Source organism: Ochotona princeps, chromosome 26 (genome assembly GCF_030435755.1).
Source record: "Ochotona princeps isolate mOchPri1 chromosome 26, mOchPri1.hap1, whole genome shotgun sequence".
NCBI lineage: Eukaryota > Metazoa > Chordata > Mammalia > Lagomorpha > Ochotonidae > Ochotona > Ochotona princeps.
This window is the reverse complement of record NC_080857.1, coordinates 22,386,151-22,406,309: the sequence shown is the minus strand read 5'-3', so window position 1 is coordinate 22,406,309 and position 20,159 is coordinate 22,386,151. Positions and strand designations below refer to the sequence as shown.

Genomic DNA, 20,159 nt, shown 5'->3' with positions numbered 1-20,159 from the left:
TGGTGACATTCCACTAACGGGTCCATTTTATAGAAAAACTCAGCACACACAAAGATTAACTCAAAAAGAAAGTTATGGCCCAAATGTGTGTGGGCAAGCTGGGGGATCAACAGCTGTCTCCAAACTGATAATCTTAGAATCAGGAGTGTCTACATAGTTGAAGACTGAAAGAACAGTTGTGGGGGAAAATACTAAAAGCCAGCTTCACTCTGGTATAAAACAATTCTGAAGTCCACGCCTTAAAGGGTGCTTCAAAATGTCCATGGAAAAATCTGTACCATAAAAAAAAGGGAGGAGGGCAATGGACTATACATCAAAGCAAATAAAGAAATAACATTAAAAAAAAGAAAAAACCTATGCATGCTTGTTCCTAACCCCTTTTCCATGGAATTCTGCTGGGTGTGCCTTTAGGTTAGCACAGCCCATATGGGACACAGAGGGCAGGATTATCCTTTTCCCTTGGTAGTATTTCCCCTCCCTCCCGGCCTCCACACAGGATGGCCATCAAGCTGCCCAGGACTATCTTAGGATGTGCTGGGTCAGAGGTGAGGAGCCGAGGCTGCAGCTGCGGACAAGCCCTGGCACCAGAGCCAGCGCTCCCTGTCTCATGGTGAGGCCACAGGAGCACAGCAGAAAACATACTTGGATTTTAGATCTTTGCCTGAGCTAGTCTGCAGCTGGGCACAGCAGCACAGAAAACTCCCCAGGAAACAATCCAGAATCCACAATGAACTGTCTCGTTGAGCTTGCACGTTCAGTAGGTGATGTATATTAAATGTTAAAAAATAAACCAAAAACCAGAAACAATAAAATGGAAAGGCAGATAAGAGTTATGGAAAAAAGAGAAAGATCTCCCATCTGCTGGTTCATTCCCCAAATGGCCATAACAGCTGGAGCTGAGCTGATCCAAAGCCAGAAGCCCAGAACTTCCTCCAGGTCTCCCATGCAGGTGCGGTGTCCCAAGGGTTTGGGGGTTCTCAACTGCTTTTCCAGGCCACAAGCAGGGAGCTGGAGGGGAAGTATAAGGCAACCAGGATATGAACTAGCGTCCACATGGGACCCCAGCACTTGCAAGGTGAGGATTTCACCAATGAGCCATCACACCAGGCTCTAAATTTATTTTTAATTTGGGATACTTTTAATGTATGGTGAGTTCTTTGGAATATTCCCCAGGCTAAGTCCACAAATATATTTGTATAATGTACTCATCAATGGTTGGCACAAACCTTAGAGCCACCACTAGAGTCTCACATAATGACTCTATAAAAAAAAAGAAGTGAAGGGCCCAGTGGCATGGCCTAGCAGCTAAAGTCCTCGCCTTGAACGCGCCGGGATCCCATATGGGCTCCGGTTCTAGTCCCGGCAGGTCCACTTCCCATCCAGCTCCCTGCTGTGGACCAGGAAAGCAGTCGAGGACAGACCAAGCCTTGGGACCCTGCACCTGCGTGGGAGACCTGGAGGAAGTTCCTGGCTCCTGGCTTCGGATCGGCACAGCACTGGCCATTGCGCTCACTTGGGGAGTGAATCATCGGACGGATGATCTTCCTCTTTGTCTCTCCTCCTCTCTGTATATCTGCTTTTCCAATAAAAATAAATAAGCCTTTAAAAAAAAAGTGAAAGTTTATTAGCTTTGCATAAACCACAGTAAAATGCATTCAGTACATATGCAAATTTCTTCAAACGCTTTATTTTATGTAGTAGCCTGTTGGTTTTGAAACTGATAATACTTTACAAGAAAACTCAAAATGTTTAGAAATAAAACCACCACCACCACTCAGGAAAATATAACTAAAGAACATTTATTTTCCACTAAGAGTTTGTCTTGAGGACATAACTAAACTGAGCCACCCCCCCATCCCATCTCCAAGGGTTAGTATAGTGACTGTTATAAAAGCAGATCTCAACAGTCTCAAGTTCTGGAACCAATATTAACTGACAAAAAAATCTCCATCTAAATCCTCATAAAAATGTTTTAAGTAAAAAAAAAAAAAAAAAAGAAAAAAGAAAAAAGGCAATGGGGGTTGCAGATTGAACAAGAGCCTCATGCTTCCTGTAATACATTAAATCCTGGCTAGAGTGTAACAAAATGGAAACAGGATTATTATAATACAAAACCCCCACTACAGCTCGCTGTACACACCTGTGTTCCAAGCCCACCCCCAGCCCCATACTGCGGCCAACTCCGTTACTTTCCCGCCTGCTGGGCCTGCCTGCGGAGGAGCACGTAGATCTTCTCTTTGATCCAATCTTTGTTATAAGGCTGGTATGTCTGGGTATCAGCCCGGTAACTGAGGAGAAGAAAGGTAAGAAGCAAAGTTAGAGCAGTGACGTACCGTCATGTGCTTTGGCCCCCAAACCTTAACTACCCAGGACATGGGCGTGCACCTCTTCCACGCATGAACTGGAGGTCACGCTTTTCTCACCCAGGTACCAGGTAAAGCACCAAAAAAAAAAAAAAAAAAAAAAAAAAAAAAAAAAAGTTATAACTGTGCTTTAAAATTTGCTTATTCCAGCAAGGATTCAGGCCTTCCTGAAACAAGAAATGCCTCCAGATCTCAAACTCAAAACAGAAGCAGTGCAGCTGACTGGAGCCAAAGGGAAGCCACAGCATGACAAAGCAAGCACCCAGCACTTCTCACTGCAATCACAATGAGTGCTTGAGACTTCCAGCTGTGGGCACCACCTGCTGGGCACACTGCAGCGCAGCCAGGGCCCACTTGATTGGCCTGCTGAGAAAGACATTTAAGGGACACTCTAAGAAGCAAAAGAACTAGGAGTATTGTCTCATTTTTTAACCTCTCAGCAAAAATCATATGCAACTACAATCAACATTCACAAATAACAGTAAAAAATCAAGATGTAACCAAGCATGAAGTATTGCTTTAATCTGAATTAGTTCATACCACCCTTTTTACATCATCTCTTTGTAATAAAGGAAGACATTAATGTTCAAAGAAATGAAGCAACTTAATAGCTAAACGACATTGAATACGTGGAGGAGTTTAAACATCCCTGACTCCAGGGACCTCACTGAAAACCTAGCCAGAAACCAACACTCCCAACTTTTGGCCAGGAGAATAAATTCCCGAGAATTGCTTCACCCAAACAGCAGCACAGGCTTCCTCCGGAGAGGGGCAGAATCGGCTTGATTAAAAATGCACATTTTACAAAATGGTTAGCCAAGTAACATCTGGTTTTTACTGTTCTTTTTAAAGCAAGAAAAAAAAATCTAAAACATGAAATAATTTCGACTCTCCTATTCAAGCTTCATAGTTAAATAAGTACTAATCTATCTATAAGGTGCGGCAAGATAGACTATAATATTTAATAGCAATGGACAAGAACGAAAAGGGAATAGAATTTCTCAGAACTACCATTTCTGGTGGGAAAGTCTTATCTGGACCATTGCCCCTCTCTAACAAGATCATCCTAGCTCATAAAAATCTCAGTTTGTATGTTATTTTCTGACACACAAAAGAGTAATACCTTCTTTATGGCAAGCTATATGTTGATGACTGATAACACTTGAGAAAGTGACAGTAACAGTGCATTAATAAAATGCCTCGCTGCTGGCTGCTTCACAGCCTACTGCTGTAGGACAACGGTAGAAGCCACAGCCTGAGCAGTGAGGTCAGCAGTGCCCTCACAACAGCAAATTGTCCTCCTGAATGGAGACCTTCTCATCACCTCAGCCTCCGTCTTTAAGCACACCTGCACATTACAGGCTCTTAGTTACTGGAAACTCAAAGATCAAAAAGATGTGCAAACAATCCATACTGTGTGAGCACACAAAATGCAGACTGTGCGTGTCATGCAAGGTCAGTCTGCCCTGGGTTTAGTCATGTCACCAAGTAAAATTGTAATTACTCCATTTCTCACCTGGGTTTTCTTTTTCTTTAACAAAATCTAAGTGTCATGTTCCTATATACCTGACAGAAGCCATGAGGACACAACAATTTAGACAGCAGGCTCCATCTGTGGCTTGAAAATGAACAGTTCAAAACATAATTTACTTGATTAGGGCCCGGTGACGGTGTGGTCTAGTGGCTAAAGTCCTCGCCTTGAACGCGCTGGGATCCCATATGGGCTCCGGTTCTAATCCCGGCAGCTCCACTTCCCATCCAGCTCCCTGCTTGTGGCCTGGGAAAGCAGTCGAGGAAGGCCCAATGCTTTGAGATCCTGCACCTGTGTGGGAGACCTGGAGGAAGTTCATGGCTCCTGGCTTCGGATCGGCATAGCACCGGCCCGTTGCACTCACTTGGGGAGTGAATCATCGGACGGAAGATCTTCCTCTCTGTCTCTCCTCCTCTCTGTACATCTGGCTTTGTAATAAAAATAAATAAATCTTAAAAAACCCCATAATTTACTTGATTCAACAAAGTAGTGGGGTGAACTACCACAGGAAGCCACAGCCACAGGTGACGTTTTTGGAAACACCTCAAATGGGATAGAACCAAAGTCATGTGGGAAAAATGGTTCTAAATCCAATTCTCTACGTTTTCAGAGGTCAGAATGTTTTTCAACATTAAGAAACACGGTAGGTATAGTGCAGCAAGTTAAACTACCACCTACAACACCCAAATCCCACACTGAGTGCCTGCCTGCCTGGCGTCCTGACTACCAGGCTTCTGATCCAGCCTCCTGTTTATGCATCCTGGAAGGCTTATGCGCTTGGGCTCCCGCCAAGCACGGGGGAGACCAGGATGAAGTCCTAGGCTCTTATAGTACTGGGCTCCAAAAGTATTAGTGACTAATGTGCCAGGTATACACTTAGCACTCAAACACTTGCCAATTATGTGTGTGCTTCTATGAGACCCGTCAGGAGAAACGCAGACCAACTACTGACATTCACCCAGTACAGTATCCATAGCTCTACTCGTGGCTTATAACTTTTCCAGTTATAATAAAGACTTTGTAGTTAGCACATCTCATTAATGACCAAAAACAGATCACCTGAATGTTCTGAGTAAGCAAAGCAAAATGGCTTCAACACTAAAGAGGCATGGACAGCAACTCAGGGCAGGCATTTGGTCCAAGAGCTAAGAAGCCTGTGTCCTACACCACAGTGCTGTGTTCCAGTGACCCACGTGGGACACCACAGGGAGGCTCTGTCTGCCAACTTCGGCCTGGCCCAGTCCTGGCGGTCATGGGCATCTGGTAATTGAGCCAATGGATAGGAGCTTGCTTGCTCGCAAATAAATAAAATAAAATAATCTGAGGTAAATAACACAATCTGTTATTCTTGGTAGCAGTGCTAAAAATTAAGGGGGAGAAAGGCTCCAGAAGATGAAATTTCTTTAATCAGCACCCTGTGCACAGTAACTATACCAGTCAGTAAAAGTTCTCCAAATGTTCCTCTGCCTTTGGCTTTACATACTCAATTTAAGATCCACGGCCAAGAAATATTAGTTACTCAGTGTGCAAAATGCGGAGATTACTCTCACACAGTGAGCCCTTGCCACATCCCTCACCTCAGACAGACAAGACAGAAAAACACAAGTGAGGCCACGAGGCAGCTGACACTTACACAAGGCAGCTGAGGTCTGCCAGATCGTCGATAAAATCAAATAACTGACTGATATCATACGTGATTGATGGACTGTTGGGATTCATTCTTTTCAGATGTTCCTCGTACATTTTACAAACACCTAGTACAGGGAGAAAAACAGTAAGATCTTACAATCACATCAGCTTTCAGATGAGCAGTTAATACCACATGGGTTGGAAAAGGGACAGCAGGATCAACACCTTCCCTTCATTTGTGCCCCTAGCAAAAATAGTCACCAGACAGAAAAGTTAACTCCAAACTGCTGGTGCTTAAAGGGTTTTAAAGATTTGTAACCTAATGATTCAAACTGTTTTGAAATGTTAATGCAACAAAAATCTCTCTCTCACACACACACACACAAAAGGAAACCAGCTAAAGGACCATACTAACACAGGACCAAGATCCAGCACTGGGACTGGCAGGGACCAGAATTCCAGCTCTGCCTTTATCAATGAAGAAACCTTGGGGCAAACTACGCCATTTCATGAGCCTTACTTGTCACACTGTAGTACTTCTCCATCAGCTATTACTGAAGATATTATGTGAAACAATAGATACAGTTAGCACAAGTAATGAGCATGTACTCAAACAAAGGATAATGAAATGAGTAAAACCACTGCTGGCAAGCCTACAGCGCTGCATAATTATCTAAAGAGCATATTAGCTATTTAACGTATTCAGTGAATCATTCCTTTCTCATTCCTAATACTAACTACCTTTTTTGTTTTTGAAGATTTCATTTATTTCAAAGTCAAATAAATGAGATGGAGAGAAATCTTTTCATCTGCTGGTTTACTCCCCAAATGGCTGTAATGACCCAGGCCAGGTCAGAGTGCAGCCGGGAGCTTCATCTAGGCCTCCCACATGGGTGCAGGGACCCAAAAACTTGGAGCCATCTGCCCCTGCTTTCCCAGGTGCATTAGCAGGGAGCTGGGTAAGAAGTGGCTGCACTGCAGACAGCAGCTTAACTTGCTGTCATAACACTGACCCCTATCAACTACTTTTAAGATTACTACAAAAAACAGACAGGTGACATAAGTATTATTTGGGAAAACATGTCCTAAAAGAAATACAAAGATGGCTCTAGGTACCTCTCAAACCCCACAAATGTCCTGGTTAGAAAAAAACAACATTGGGGGAGGGCCCTGGGGTCCAGCAGATTCCTACACTTTGATCAGTTAGAATCCTGGCTCCTATGCCTGTAAATCAGCTTCCTGCTAACACACCTGAGAGGCAGGAGACGATGGCCAAACAGCACTTGCACTCCTGCCACTCGGCCTGGCCTGGCCCTGGGAGTTGAGGTCCTAGGGGAGTGATCTATCCCTCCAACTCTCCTGTTACTCTACTTTTCAAATGAAATTTTAAAACTTTCTAAATATTAAAAAAATTACTTTCAACCACTGTAGAAACTACTTTATGGTTTCTGATTGCTGTTGGCATACAACATCAAAACCACAGAATATCACTCATGGGTTACTAAATGAAAAGATGTATAAACGAGGCAAGTACATTCATTGCTCATCTTAAAAAGGCATTAACTAACAGCTACCATGATACCTGACGTGAGAGACTGTGGGCTCTTCTGCTAAGGTTAGGCAGACTGGAAAACTGCCCTTGCCTTCACTCTTGTACATGGCCCTGGAGGCTCCAGCCAAGAGGAAGGGAACAGGTACCAGACTGGACACCAAGTCCATCCACCTACACTCGGGGATGATCCTGGAGGTGCAGAATGCTAAGGAAATCACCAAAAAATGACCAGGATACGTCAGTGCAGCAGTTGCAGAAGATACCATTAACGTAAAAACTCATTATATTTCAGCACTTTTGATAGCAAAGAACCTGAAAATGAAGAAAATCACTTACAACAGCATAAAAAAATTTTTTTGTAGGTAAATTCAACAAAAGAAGGACATTATTGGTACCCTGGAAACTACAAACGCCATTGAAAGTAAAGACTTAAAACAAATAGAAATATATCCTAAGTTCATGGATTGAAAAACACTAGAAACTCTACATAAAGCTACTCCAATCAAGACAGGATAGGTCTTCCATAAGGATAGGCACATACACCAATGGAATAAAATACTAGAAATAAACCCAGACTTATGGTCAACTGCTTTTCCACAAGGGAGCCAAAATAATTCAAGGGAACAAGATTGGCTGTCTGCAGGACAATTTAATAAATGCACACAACAGAAAGAAGTTGGACCCACAGGTCACACAAGGAAGGTAGAAAACCCTCTGAAAATGGTCTAGGAGCATTGTGCGGAGTCCTGCCCTGCATCAAGCCAGCCTCCTGCCAACATGCTCCCTGGGGAGCAACAGGTGATGGCGCAAACACCTGGGTGACTGCCGCCCACGTGCTGATGTAAGACGGTGCTTCTGGTTTCTGTGCAGCCCAGCCCTAGCTACCGCAGGCATCTGGGAGTAAACCAGTACGTGGAAGCTCAAACAAAACGAAAAAATGGGCAGGAGAAATGGCTCAACTAGCTAATCCTTCTCACGTAAGTTCTAGTAACCCATATAGGCAGTGGTCTGTGTGTCGGCTGCTCCACTCACCCATTCACTCCACAACCCAGCTCACTGCTTATGCCATGGGATGGCTCAAAAGTCTTGGGACCCTATATCCGCATGGGAGTCCTGGAAGAAGCTCCTGACTTCGGGTCGGCTTGGCTCTGGCTGCTGTGGCCCTTTGGGGAGTAAACTAGATGAAAGATCTGTCCATAAATCTTTTTTTTTTAATATTTATTTTTATTGCAAAGTCAGATACACAGAGAGAAGGAGACAGAGAGGAAGATCTGGCTGATGATTCACCCGCCAGGTGGCTGCAATGGCTGGAGCTGAGACAATCTGAAGCCAGGAACTTCTTCCAGGTCTCCCATGCGGTACAGGGTCCCAAGGCTTTGGGCCGATAGGTCAGCATGCCAGGCCCTGTCCATAAATCTTGAAAACAAAAGTACTCTTACCTGAATTACACAAAGCCTCCCTAAGACTCACCAATAAAAAGTTAAAAACAGGGTGGAATGGGGCCATTGCTGTGGCACAGCACACTAATCCTCCACCTGCAGCACCAGTATCCCCATATGGGCCTAAGTTCATCCCCGGCTGCTCCATTTCCAACCCAGATCCCTGCTCGTGGCCTGGGAAAGCAGTGGAGGATGACCCAAGGACTTGGGACCCTGCACCCGCATGGGAGACCTGGAAGAGGTTCCTGGCTCTGGCTCAGCTCCAGCAGTGTGGCCATTCTGGGAGTGAGCCAGTTGATGGAAGACTCCTCTGTTTCTGCTCTCTCTAACTCTGCCTTTCAAATAAAAACAAAGCTAAAAAAAAAAGGAGCCGGAAGATCTGAATAGGCACCTCACCAAAGATGCAAACAATAGGTAAGCATAAAAGAGGCTCAACACAACATCACCACGGATCTATAAACTGAAACAATGAGGTGTCGCCACACACCTTCTAGAATAGCCAGAACCTACAACACGGACTCCAAATACAGGCAAGGATGACAAGCATAGGAACTCGCCATCACTGTTAGTGGGAACGCCACTCCTCAAGAGTTGCAGTTTATTTCAAAGCCCACCCCACATCTGACCACATGAGCAGACACCCACACTCCTAGGTGTTTACCTAAGAGGTGACATGTAGGCCCCCCAGGACACAGTGATACACAAGTGTAAAAAGGCAAGCAGGTCATCCTAAGTGGGTGGACACTGTGTGGTACGTTCATACAATTCAGTATCATTCTGTGATAAAACGAGATAAACTATAAACTCACACAAACCCAACATGGAAGACATTCACTGGTATTTTCCTAGGTAGAAGAAGCCAATGTGAAAACGACATAGCGTGTAATTCCCACATAACATTCTGGAAATGGCAAAATTAGAGGCAGCAGTAGTGGCGGCCCAGGGTTTGGGGAGAAATAAGTGGAAGAATAAAGGGCTTTTTGGGCTATTCAAATGAATTATGAGGGTAGATATATACCACTACACATCTGTCAAAACTCAGAAAGTTCAAAGCCAAGTGGCCAATGACCTTTTTTTACCCAATACACAATGAGTGACACTGATTTGGTTTCATTTGCCTTTCCTAAAGGAGCTAATAAACTTTATTTCCTAACACCATTCTGATGGGCTGGGAGCAAATCAACAATTGCTAAGTTAACCAAGACTCAGAAGCCATTCCTAGAGCCCTAGCTACTCCATCTTGCCGGTTTGTTGGATTTGAAAGTCCGAGCCACAGAGGGAGGAGAGTCATTTCCCACTTGCTGGCTCACTTCCTAAATGGCTCCAACAGCAGAGCTGGGCCAACGAAAGCTGGGAGCCAGGAGCATAAGTGAAGCAGCTGGGTCTTGAACTGGTGCCCATGTGGGATGTTGGCACCACAGGCAGAGGTTTAATGAACTACTCCATAGCATGGACCCGACTCTGCTAATTTTAAGAATATACATGGTTATCTGTATAATAGGTCCACAGCACAACCAAGTAACAACCAGCAGAAGACCTACAAAAACAGTGAGAAGCCTTACATACAAGGCTTAACTCTGAAACAAATACTTTCAGCAGGAAAGGCTTATAAAGTCAACAATTGAAATAATCAACAAATATGGTCTATCCTAAGCACCCATTCTCCTGAACAAAAGAATAAATTCTTCAGTGCGGTCTGGGGAGGACTCAGCGTGGGGCTCACCTTCCATGCACTCATTCACGGACTCATAGTCCGCATACGTTCTGCCTTCCGGTCTCTTGGTCGGCTGCACCAGCAAAATGGTGTGAGACTGCAGGGGAAAAGGTAGTTTCAAAGTTGATATTTGAGAAGTTCATAGTATTATAGAAAACTCTATTTAGGGCATAATGATTGATGTTAAAACACAATTAGTGTGTTCACCTGCAGTTTTCATTTCTAACATTTATTTGAAAGGTCGAGACAGCAATCCCAAGCCTTATGTTAGCCTATATTGTTTCCCAACCTTTGCACAACAGTGGAATCACATTTCCTTCAGGCCTTACACTCTAATATCAAGGAATAATATAAAACTGGCAGCATGAAAAATTAAAGCATGGTTAACATCACTGTAAGTAAACTATTCAGCCTCAAAGAGCCATCTTTATCAAAAGCACACATTTCTAAACACTAGACTCAAACAAAATGGTTATAAGGAATGTGTTACATAAGAAATGTGAACATGCCTGAAGAACAACAGACTTTGTCTTCCAAGTTCGGATGCCAGCAACCCTCTGCCTGCCCAAGACCGTGACAACCAACAAGGCACCCAGACATTGTCAAATGTCCCTTGGAAGTGGTGGGGAAGGCATTACAACCACACTGAGATCCTGCCCCTACCCAATTATTCGCCACAGGAGGCCGATCAGTGAAATGCTAGCATGATGCAACTCCACTGTAAACTCAATCCCGAATCAAATACTGATTTTTGCTTTGGCAACACCAGCGTTCCTCCCCACACAAAATATCTAGCCTTTGAATGACCCTTAGCAGGGCTCAGCACAATAACCTAGCGCCAAAATCCTTGCCTTGCAATCGCGCTGGGATCCCATATGGGCGCCAGTTCATGTCCCCGTGGCCCTGCTTCCCATCCAGCTCCCTGTCTGTGACCTGGGAAAGCAGTCAAGGACGGCCCAAAGCCTTGGGACCCTGCACCCACGTGCGAGACCTGGAGGAAGTTCCAGGCTCCTGGCTTTGGATTGGCAGAAGATTTTTCTGTCTCTCCTTTTCTCCATAAATCTGACTTTCCAATAAAAATAAATAAATCCTATAAAAAACTGCTCTCAAAATGGTTACAATTTTTAAGTGGCAGTGCTTTCCTGGTGCCAGCTTTTAAAGATCACAAACATCCCTCCAGTAAGTTTTGGTCACCTGGAGCTGCTTTTCAGAACCCTTTGATTTCACCAAAAAAATTCAAACATGTTTGTCTTATCGGGTTTTCTGGTCCCTTTCTGGACAGACTTGGTACTTGTCCTCCTTTCGCAGGGGTATCGGGTTTTCTAGTTATTTAGTTTGCAGTACATACTGTTGTATTTACATAACAGCAAGTGAGGATGGTGAAAACTCAGAGTTGGGTAGGGGCGGAACTGATACAGAACTTCCTTCAGGAAATCCTTGCGCCCTGAGGATGAGGCAGCAGAGATGGAGGTAGTGTGTTATTGCTGAAAGTTCACAGCACCTACAATGTGTTCACTAACTTCAGGTACTTTCCCCAAAAAACTATAGAGAAGGAGGAGGAGAAGCGTTCCTCTCCATCGCCCCAAAGGCCCAGGCTGTGGAGGCAGGAACCAACAGCCAGGAACCGATAATCGCTCACTTCAAAAACAACCTCGGATCCTTAATTCTACTTGCAACCATGCTGACAGCCACCCAAGTGGGGGGAGGGGGGTGAGCGGCCCCTGCTCCTGTTCTCAGACCTTAATCGGAGCATTTATACCCAGTACCACATGGCGACATAAAAGGCGGCCACTCAAAGCGGTAGAATGACTCGGCCAAGGTCACACCGCTAGTTATGGAACTTGAGAAGCCAAACTAATTTACAGTGCTGGGCTGGGGTGCGGGTGGGAGGGAATCACGTTTTTGGGCCAAGCACTGAAATAAATCGACTCTGGACAGCGCTTTCTGAATAAATTCCCTGGTAACAACTTAAGCAGCCAGAAAGAGAAAAAGTTTTCCGGATTGAAGTTACCATGAATTTTTCGGGGTCCCCATGCACCTCTCTTATTGGATTTAAACAGAAAAACCCACCCATTCCACCACTGCCCCGCTCAGCCTCAGGAGATTGGACCTCGAGTGGGGCCTATCTCCTCTGCCTCTAGACCCCCAGGGACTTAGACAACGGACTACCAGCAAGATTGCGGACGGCTGATGCCTAACGAGGCACTTTGTGGAGTCTTCAGAGAAGGCGGGATGGGGACCTGGGGGACCCGAAAACAAAGTGGGGGAGGGAGCGGGAAACGGCAGAGCGCAGGAAAACCAAAGGGGATGCCCGAGAAAGCCCGCCTAGAGAGCAGATAGGAGCCCTCTGCGTTCCCAGGCTCGGTCCGGGCAGCTGGTCTGTCAAGTTTCCGGGAGAGGATTTGTCATCCGTCCCTCGGCCATTGTTCCTACAGCAGCATGTTACCGCGCGTGGAGGGAGGGCCCGGGCACCACCCGCCCGCTTCCCTCCACCCAGCGAGAGCAAAGCGTGGCCTCGGATCCGCGGCACACGGCCAGGCCTGGGCGGGCGCGCACTCGGGGGCCGAGCCGGGCTCCGGGGCCTACGGGCAGGCGGCGGGAAGCCGGAGCGGCGTCGGGCCTCGAGCTGCGGGGGGCCGCACGCCGCGCGGGGGAGGATCGGGCCCGGAAGGGACCGGGATGTGGGGGCGCGGGTCGCCCGCAGCGAGGCGGGTGCTCAGGGGGCAGCCCGGGCTTTTCTCACCATCGCGCCAAACTCCGGTCTTTGCAGCCGCTACCGACACCGTCGCCGCACACGAGCCAAGCCGCAACGCCGCCAACAGCCAATCCCCGCGAGAGGAGCCCGGCGGAAGTCGTCGGGAGCGCGACGCTCAAGAACCCTCGGCACCATAGAGACGCACACGCTTCCGGCGGCTAGAGTCGACGCGGATTCTGTTTCAGCCATCTTGGATAAGGGCGAAAAACTGCGTAGCGAAAGCCTCGGCGCTTTAGGAAAGGTGAAATTTTTGAAGAGTCTGTTTTCCATACTCTTTTGTTTAGCCGTAAGACTAAAATGCTGGAAGAGACAGGGACATCCGTTCTCTCTTCATCAGCCCTCCTCAAAAATGGCGGCAGCAGAAGCGTCCGGGCCATAGGTCGGTTGTAACCCGGAAATGCTTTTCTGAAGCGAGGCGGGGTGGTGGTGGTGGTGGTGGTGACATTACCCGGAAGTGGGTGTAATGAAGAAGTGCCACTTGGCGGCCATGGCTGCTGTAGTATCCGCGACTCCGGGTTCAGACCCGGCTGAGGGGAGGACCATGGGCAGCGCCGGGGATAGGGCAAAGACACCTTTATGTCATTTTTGCTGCTGAACCCCTAGGACTTCTCGTTAAAGACAGACGGGACTCCTTCTCCCCATTCCAGACTTGGCGGACAGTTGGCTGGGAACGGTGGGCTGGTCCCATTTCTGCGGGCGCGGGTGACCGCCGGGCCGGCTTCGGGGAAGCCAGGGCGCCGCCGGGAACCAGCAGCTTCCCCGGGACCGGCCTCCGCCGCCGCTGCCGTCCGGGACGTTGTCTGGAGGGAGAGGGGGGTCGAGGACTGAAGAAGTGACTCGTTGGCATATTCTCCCTCTCCTTTTGTAAGCCTCGAGAATCCAGTGCCTGGTACCTACCAACCCGCGCCGAAAAGTTCTCTCTGGTGCTAATATCAGCCACAAACAAGCAAAAGGGGGTGGGTGGGAGGGAGGGCGGGGAGTTGTTTCAGGTGCGTTCGAGGGAAAGGTGCCTCGTGGACACACCTGGTAAGGAGGCCGGAAGAGCCGGAAAGCTCGCCTGCTCCCTGGCCACCGCCACACGTGTTTCGGGAAGCTGAGTTTTGGAGCCTGGTGGTGGTGGTTGGCTAGAAGAGAGCAGAATGGATGATTTCCTGTCCATCAGTTTGCTGTCTCTGGCTATGCTGGTGGGATGTTACGTGGCCGGCATCATTCCCTTGGCCGTGAATTTCTCCGAGGTAAGACGTTTCTCCATGTTCTGTCAGCTCTCGGGACGGGCTCCTCGGTCAGGCGCGGCAGTTGTCAGGGCAGTGCTGCCTTTTGGTTCGTCTCCAAGCTGAAGGTCTTTCAGGAAGAAAGAACAGAGAGGTAGCACCGAGGCATAGGAAAAAACCAAAAACCCAGCGTTATCCAGAAGTAGAGCCGATCCTCTAGGGAACCTCACGGGAGATCGGGGAACTTGCCTGCGAAGACTGGGGGCTCTGGGCATTTCCTGGAGGGTGGCGTCATGCCCCCATTCCTGTTCATTGTTAGAAGTGTCAAGGAGTCCAGACTGTTAGCAAGAACGTAACTGGAGGATATTGTTTGCCCATATGCGTAACTTCTCGAGAAAGACAAATGTTTGGTTGAGGAAATCTAAGGGTCTTTTGGGGGGTATTGTCTATACTAGAAGATATGTAAGAAGAAGAATAAGAAACGAGTAGGTTCTTAGGTTACATTGCTTCTTTGAAGAAGTGCATTGCAACACTTGTTCTGAAGTTTGCCTCGAAATGCATTTTTGATTAATTATGTTTTGTGCCTTGGGTTATCTGGGTTATCCTGTGGGGAACAAACAGTAACAGAGGGGGAAGGAAGGAAGATCAAAGCGTTGTTCAGTCAAAATGTAGTTCCTTTATATCGTCCTGTGGTGCATAGTGATTAAAGATTTAGGGAGAGAAAGGATTATATTCACAAGTCCCAGGGTTTTATGAGTTTGTCTGGAACTTGGCACTCAAGGAAGCTTGTCCTGAAAGTGCCTTCACAGGGGAGGGAGAGCAGAGGGCCTGAAGTAGAAAGGACAGGTGAGGTGGCAGGAGGGAAAGGCGCGCCAGCTGGCGGCAGGAAGAGAGGGAGAAGCTTGGGGAGGTACTGGCTGGCCACCACTGGAGCCATGCCTTTTGTCCGCACACCTCAGCCTCCAATGGCAGCGTTTTTTTCTGTTATGTACTTTACCTAGCTTCATTTTAGGACCCTTTGAGATACAGATGAGTGAACTAAGCTCAGATAATGGAGTTTGTACAGGCTTATGCCATGTACTGGATTTAGAGCTGCTTTTAAAAAGCTTGATTTTTTTTTTTTAATTAAGCAATTCTTAGCCACTCTGTTCATTGAAGCAAAGGTCCAGGATACCTGGACTCGTGTTGGGATGCGCGCATCCCTCAGCCAAGTGCCTGTTAGAGTCCTGGCTCCTCCGCTTCGGGTCCAGCTGCCTGCCGCTGTACCCTTGAAGGCAGGTGAGGATCACGTGTTTGGGTCCCTACCAATCACAAGGGAAACCCGGATGGAATTCCAGGCTCCTGACTTGAGGCCTGGCCTAACCCACACTCTTGTGGGCTTTGGGGAAGTGAAGCAGAGGATGGAAGGTTGATCTCTCTCTCTCTCTCTCTCTCTCTCCCCCTCTCCCTCTCTCTCTCTCCCCCTCTCCCTCTCTCTCTCTCCCCCTCTCCCTCTCTCTCTCTCCCCCTCTCCCTTCCCTCTCCCTCTCCCCCTCTCCCTTCCCTCTCCCTCTCCTCTCCCTCTCCCTCTCTCCCCCTCTCCCTCTCTCCCTCTCCCCCTCTCTCCCTCTCCCCCTCTCTCTCTCTCCCTCTCCCTTCCCTCTCCCTCTCCTCTCCCTCTCCCCTTTGGTCTTTCCTCTCGCTCACTCAAGTAGATGAAAACATACAAAACATTCTTTAAGTGCACGCACCTGTGTAAGGTAGCCCTGTTTGAGGGAGCTTAAAAAGTTCCCGGGAACTGTACTTTTATGTGTGTGTGTGTGTGTGTGTGTCTGATTTATTTGTTTTTTATTGGAAAGGCAGATTTTCAAAGAGAAGGAGAGATAAAGATCTTCCATCCAACCATTCATTCCCCAAGTGGCCACAGCCACCAGAGTTGAGCTGATATGAAGCCAGAAGCTTCTTCCTAGTCTCCCACTTGGATGCAGGATCCCAAGGCATTGGGCCGTCCTCTACTGCTTCCCCAGGCAATAAGCAGAGAACTGCATGGGAAGTGGAGCAGCCAGGACACCCACGGGCACCCATATTGGATCCCAGTGTTTGAAGGTGGAAGATAGGCCAGCTGAGCCATTGCCCCCCCCTTGTTTGTGTAAGAGTCGCTTTATTTGAGCGTTACAGAGGGAGAGATGGACAGAGGGCTCACTCTGTAGAATGACTGCAACAGCTGCAGTTGGGCCAGCCCCAGCCCCGGGCGGAGCCAGGAGCCCGGGGCGCATCCAGGTCTCCCTGTGGGTGCAGGAGCCCAGCATTGGGGCCGTCTTCCACTGCCTTCCCAGGCACATTAGCTGGAAGCTGGATCGAAGGTGTAACAGCTGTGGCTGGGGACTTGGACCAGCACACATTAGGGATCCAGGTTAACCCGGCCATGTCTTAATACCAGCCCTTCTAATTCGACTTTCCACAAACTTTTTGAAGCCTTCTTGTACAGATTCAGTTCAGAGTTTTTAGGTAAGCAGAACACTCAGTTTTATTTTTACTGTATTTTTGTTTTGTTTGCCTAAAGTCCCTAAAGGTAACAGCTGTGTTAATTGGGACACTTGCCTGACCAAGATTTTGTGAGCAGGCTTTCTTTTATGTAAACCAGATTTTTGTACAACTGCATTAGAGTTGAATTGGCTTTGTTAGGGCTAGCATTGACTTGCACATTGAAAGACTTACTACAAATTAATTCAAATAAGTAACCATAAGGCTAAATTTCTATAAAATGGTTAAAATGCTTATAATTTCAGGGTATTCTCAAACTTTGCTGAATGATGAGTGCAACGTGGAGGTATATGCTGTTTTCTTTTTCACAGAAAGGGAATGTCTGTGTGAGTGGCATTGTTAACCAGGCGGCGGACAAAGGGGTAAAGGTCGTCGGTGTGCCGTGTCATTTGTGGCTTTCCAAATTGGCAGTCAGATGGTCTTTCCCAGCTTTAGGTAGGAAAGTGCTGGAAGTCAGAATCCATAGTAACTGCTGCTTATTATAGCCGGAGCACTGCATTTTGAGCTGTTAGAATAAAAATCGCAATTACTTGTAACATAATAATAAGATAAATATAACAAAGTGAGACTTAAAATACAGTTGGTGTTTTCTTTCTCCTAAGAAGTATACTTTTTTCGAGATGTGGGGTGCTACTGGGATATGTGAATCTATAGTCAAACTGCTGAAATGATGAATCTGGAAAGCTATACTCCATCCACGGGGCGCTTCAGTGCAGTTTCTGCTTTTAGAGACTCCTGTATTGTCTAAGTGACTTTCCTTTTTAAGGAACTCTACCTTTTCTTAGGGACTGATGTTATAAAAGAGTCAGGTAAACCTGTTTTATTTTACAATTTGTTTTCACCGACATGAAAAGATAGGCTTTTTTTCATGTTCTTAATCTTGCAAATGTTTTGTTCATAGAGAAAGTATGAAATAAAGACTTTGAAATTTCTCAGAGCAGGAATAATGACCAAATGACCAATATAGCCTTTAAATATGGCCAGGTTAATATTTAGAAAGACGTCATGGTCAAGTTGTCTGAAATTGCTGGAGTGGAGTCCATCTGATGCCGAGCAAGAGGCTTACAGGCCTCCACTTTCCCTTTTACTTTCCTCAGCATTCCTTACCCCAAATCCATCTTTGTTGTGAACTCTTTGGTCTTCAAAGCCTAATTGTAAAACAAAAGACAAAGCAAGTATAAGTGACTATGGTAGTCAGAATGCCAGTCCTCCATGGAAAGGGCAAAAACTAAGCCAGCAACAGAGGCCCTGGTGCTTCACACAGACAGTCCTGTCCAGGAAGGGCATTGCACATACTGTTTAACACTGCCTTGTTTTCTTAAGTTGCTAATGAGATGTTTTCTTTGGCTATAAATACCCACGCTATATAAACAGGTTGAGAACCTGCCTTACCTGGTATAAACTCAATTTGGCAGCAGCACTGATCCATAAATTGACAAAGAGGTAGCCAAAGTGGGATTTTCCACTGATTGCTTAAGGATTTTTAGAGTGTTTACTTGGCATGTCTTCTCTGTCAGGGAGCTGAGTAGGAGAGCAGGCTGTGTGTGCTGGAGAGCACTGCTCCTCAAATGATTCGCTCCAGCGCTCATGTTTGTTCCTTAGGTTCTATCTCAGTCCGGACCAATCCATTTGTAAAAACGAAATGTCAGAAAAATGAAGTGGAAAAAAGGACATTTAAATACAAGCCTACATGTATTGTTACTAATTCAATAGATATAAAATTATGCCTATACTTCTAATAATCGTATTATAAGCATTTCTGAAGCCTGTCTCTCAGCTTGCCTGCTTGCCTGCAGAGCAGTTTGAGTTAAAAGGGCATGTGTTTTTCTGTGTTAAAACAGCATAAATTGCTAAGTGGGCACAGGAAGGGCATGTTACTCTTCATATGAGTTTAGTGTTTAGTATGATTAAAGCACTGATTTTAAAAGTAATTGTGTAGTACAGTGGAGTTCAACATTGTTACCTGAGCAAGATTTTTTTCTTTTTCAAAGATTTATTTATTTTCATTGGAAAGGCAGATACTCAGAAAGGAGGAGAGATAGGAAGATCTTTTGTGTACTGGTTCACTCCGCAAGTGGCTGCAACAGCTGGAGCCAGCTGATCTGAAACCAGGAGCATCTTCTGGGTCTCCCATGCTGGTGCAGGTCCCTTTCCCGAGGGTCCCTCTACTGTTTTCCAAGCCGCACATCTGTCTCGTTTAAGCTGTGCTCTTTCTCTTGACAGCACAACTCAAGAACTTTTTTTCACAGAGATAATCGCCTCTATTCTCCTCAGCCACCAGGTGACATGGGTCCTACTACTGTCTCCATTTGTTTCTAGAGATTTATTTTATTTTTATTGGAAAGTCAGATATACAGAGAGCAGGAGAGACAGGAAGGCATGGAGGTTATAAACTTTGGTCAAGGCAGAGTTTAAAGCTAAGTCTAAAGCCAAAGCACTTGACCACTAGAAGATATTGCCTTTCCTAGTGGTCACTGTGTGTAAAAGAAATGAAAGCGCTGATTTGATCATTTAGATAGGTGGTGTAAGCTGTCCAGGTTAGAAACATGCTTAACACCACAAACGTTTACCTTCCACAGTACATCCTGTGCCTTGTGCTTGGTCAGGATAGCAGCAGTTGGAACTCCAGAGATGGTCTGCAACTCCCACTACCAGATAGGAAACTGAATATGGCTCAGATGCCCTTGCTGAGTTCCAATTTCAAGTAGCTCTCATTTGGAACTATAAAAGATGAATGTCACACTTGGTGTCTTAAATTGCGCTGTTCGAGAAATGACATTTTTGAGAGAAGAGGATATGAAATGGATTCGTATGTGACAGTCTTCACCCCTCCTCTAAGTGAAGAATTTAGAGATGAGATTTTGGTTGAATGATAATGAGAGTTAAGTTTTCCTACAGCCCCATTTGGAATTCTAACTAACAAAGAGTGCCAGGTATGAATTCAGGGTTTTTTTGTTTGTCCCTCTATTGATTTATCTGAAAAGCAGAGCCAGAGAGAAAATAGAGATCTTCCATCTCTGATTCATGCTCTACATGGCCACAACAACCAGGGCTGAACCGGGTCAAAACCAGGAAGCAGAAACTCCATCCAGGTCGCTCGTGTGGTGGACAGAGAGGAACCCAGGTACTTGGGCCGACACCTGCTGCCTCCCAGAGTTCCCGTGAACAGGAAGTTGGGCCAGAAGCTGGGCCAGGGCTCAGTCCTAAGCACTATGTGAAGGGAGGCCTGTACCCACAGAGGCAGCTTAGCCAGTATTTTCTTTTCTTTTTTTTTTTTTTAACTGTGATGGGGTTAGAGAAATCTGTGTTCCTTGAATACAAATTTTCAGTTTCTAAGTTCATAAAAATAAAGATAGGTATTAGACTGGAAAATCTATTTAATTATTCAGATTTTTAAGTGATGGGGTCTTGGAGTTAACTATCAGTGACAAACTATCTATTA

General features: G+C 46.2%; 2 protein-coding genes across 2 annotated transcripts in view; one reads left to right on the top strand and one right to left on the bottom strand.

The window, feature by feature from the left end:
* Positions 1-1,783: 1,783 nt before the first annotated feature.
* Positions 1,784-13,126, bottom strand: ERH (ERH mRNA splicing and mitosis factor). The gene is made up of 4 exons (XM_004584446.4): positions 12,972-13,126; positions 10,238-10,325; positions 5,528-5,648; positions 1,784-2,288 (listed from the first exon to the last, which is right to left on the bottom strand). The coding sequence occupies exons 1-4, from the start codon at positions 12,972-12,974 to the stop codon at positions 2,186-2,188; spliced, it is 315 nt and encodes a 104-aa protein (XP_004584503.1). The 5' UTR covers positions 12,975-13,126; the 3' UTR covers positions 1,784-2,185.
* Positions 13,127-13,951: 825 nt separating this feature from the next.
* The window catches only part of SLC39A9 (solute carrier family 39 member 9), a 35,345-nt gene continuing 29,137 nt past the window's right edge, over positions 13,952-20,159 (top strand). Inside the window, exon 1 of the mRNA XM_004584444.3 lies at positions 13,952-14,218. Within this exon, the coding sequence (XP_004584501.1) occupies positions 14,123-14,218 (96 nt within the window). The 5' untranslated portion in view covers positions 13,952-14,122. The remainder of the gene's footprint in view (positions 14,219-20,159) is intronic.

Coding starts and splice junctions, on each gene's coding strand:
- ERH (XM_004584446.4), bottom strand. Junction 5,649..10,237: donor CGTGAATGAGTGCATGGAAG/GTGAGCCCCACG, acceptor TCCCTGTACTAG/GTGTTTGTAAAATGTACGAG. Junction 2,289..5,527: donor GCAGACCTCAGCTGCCTTGT/GTAAGTGTCAGC, acceptor TCTTCTCCTCAG/TTACCGGGCTGATACCCAGA.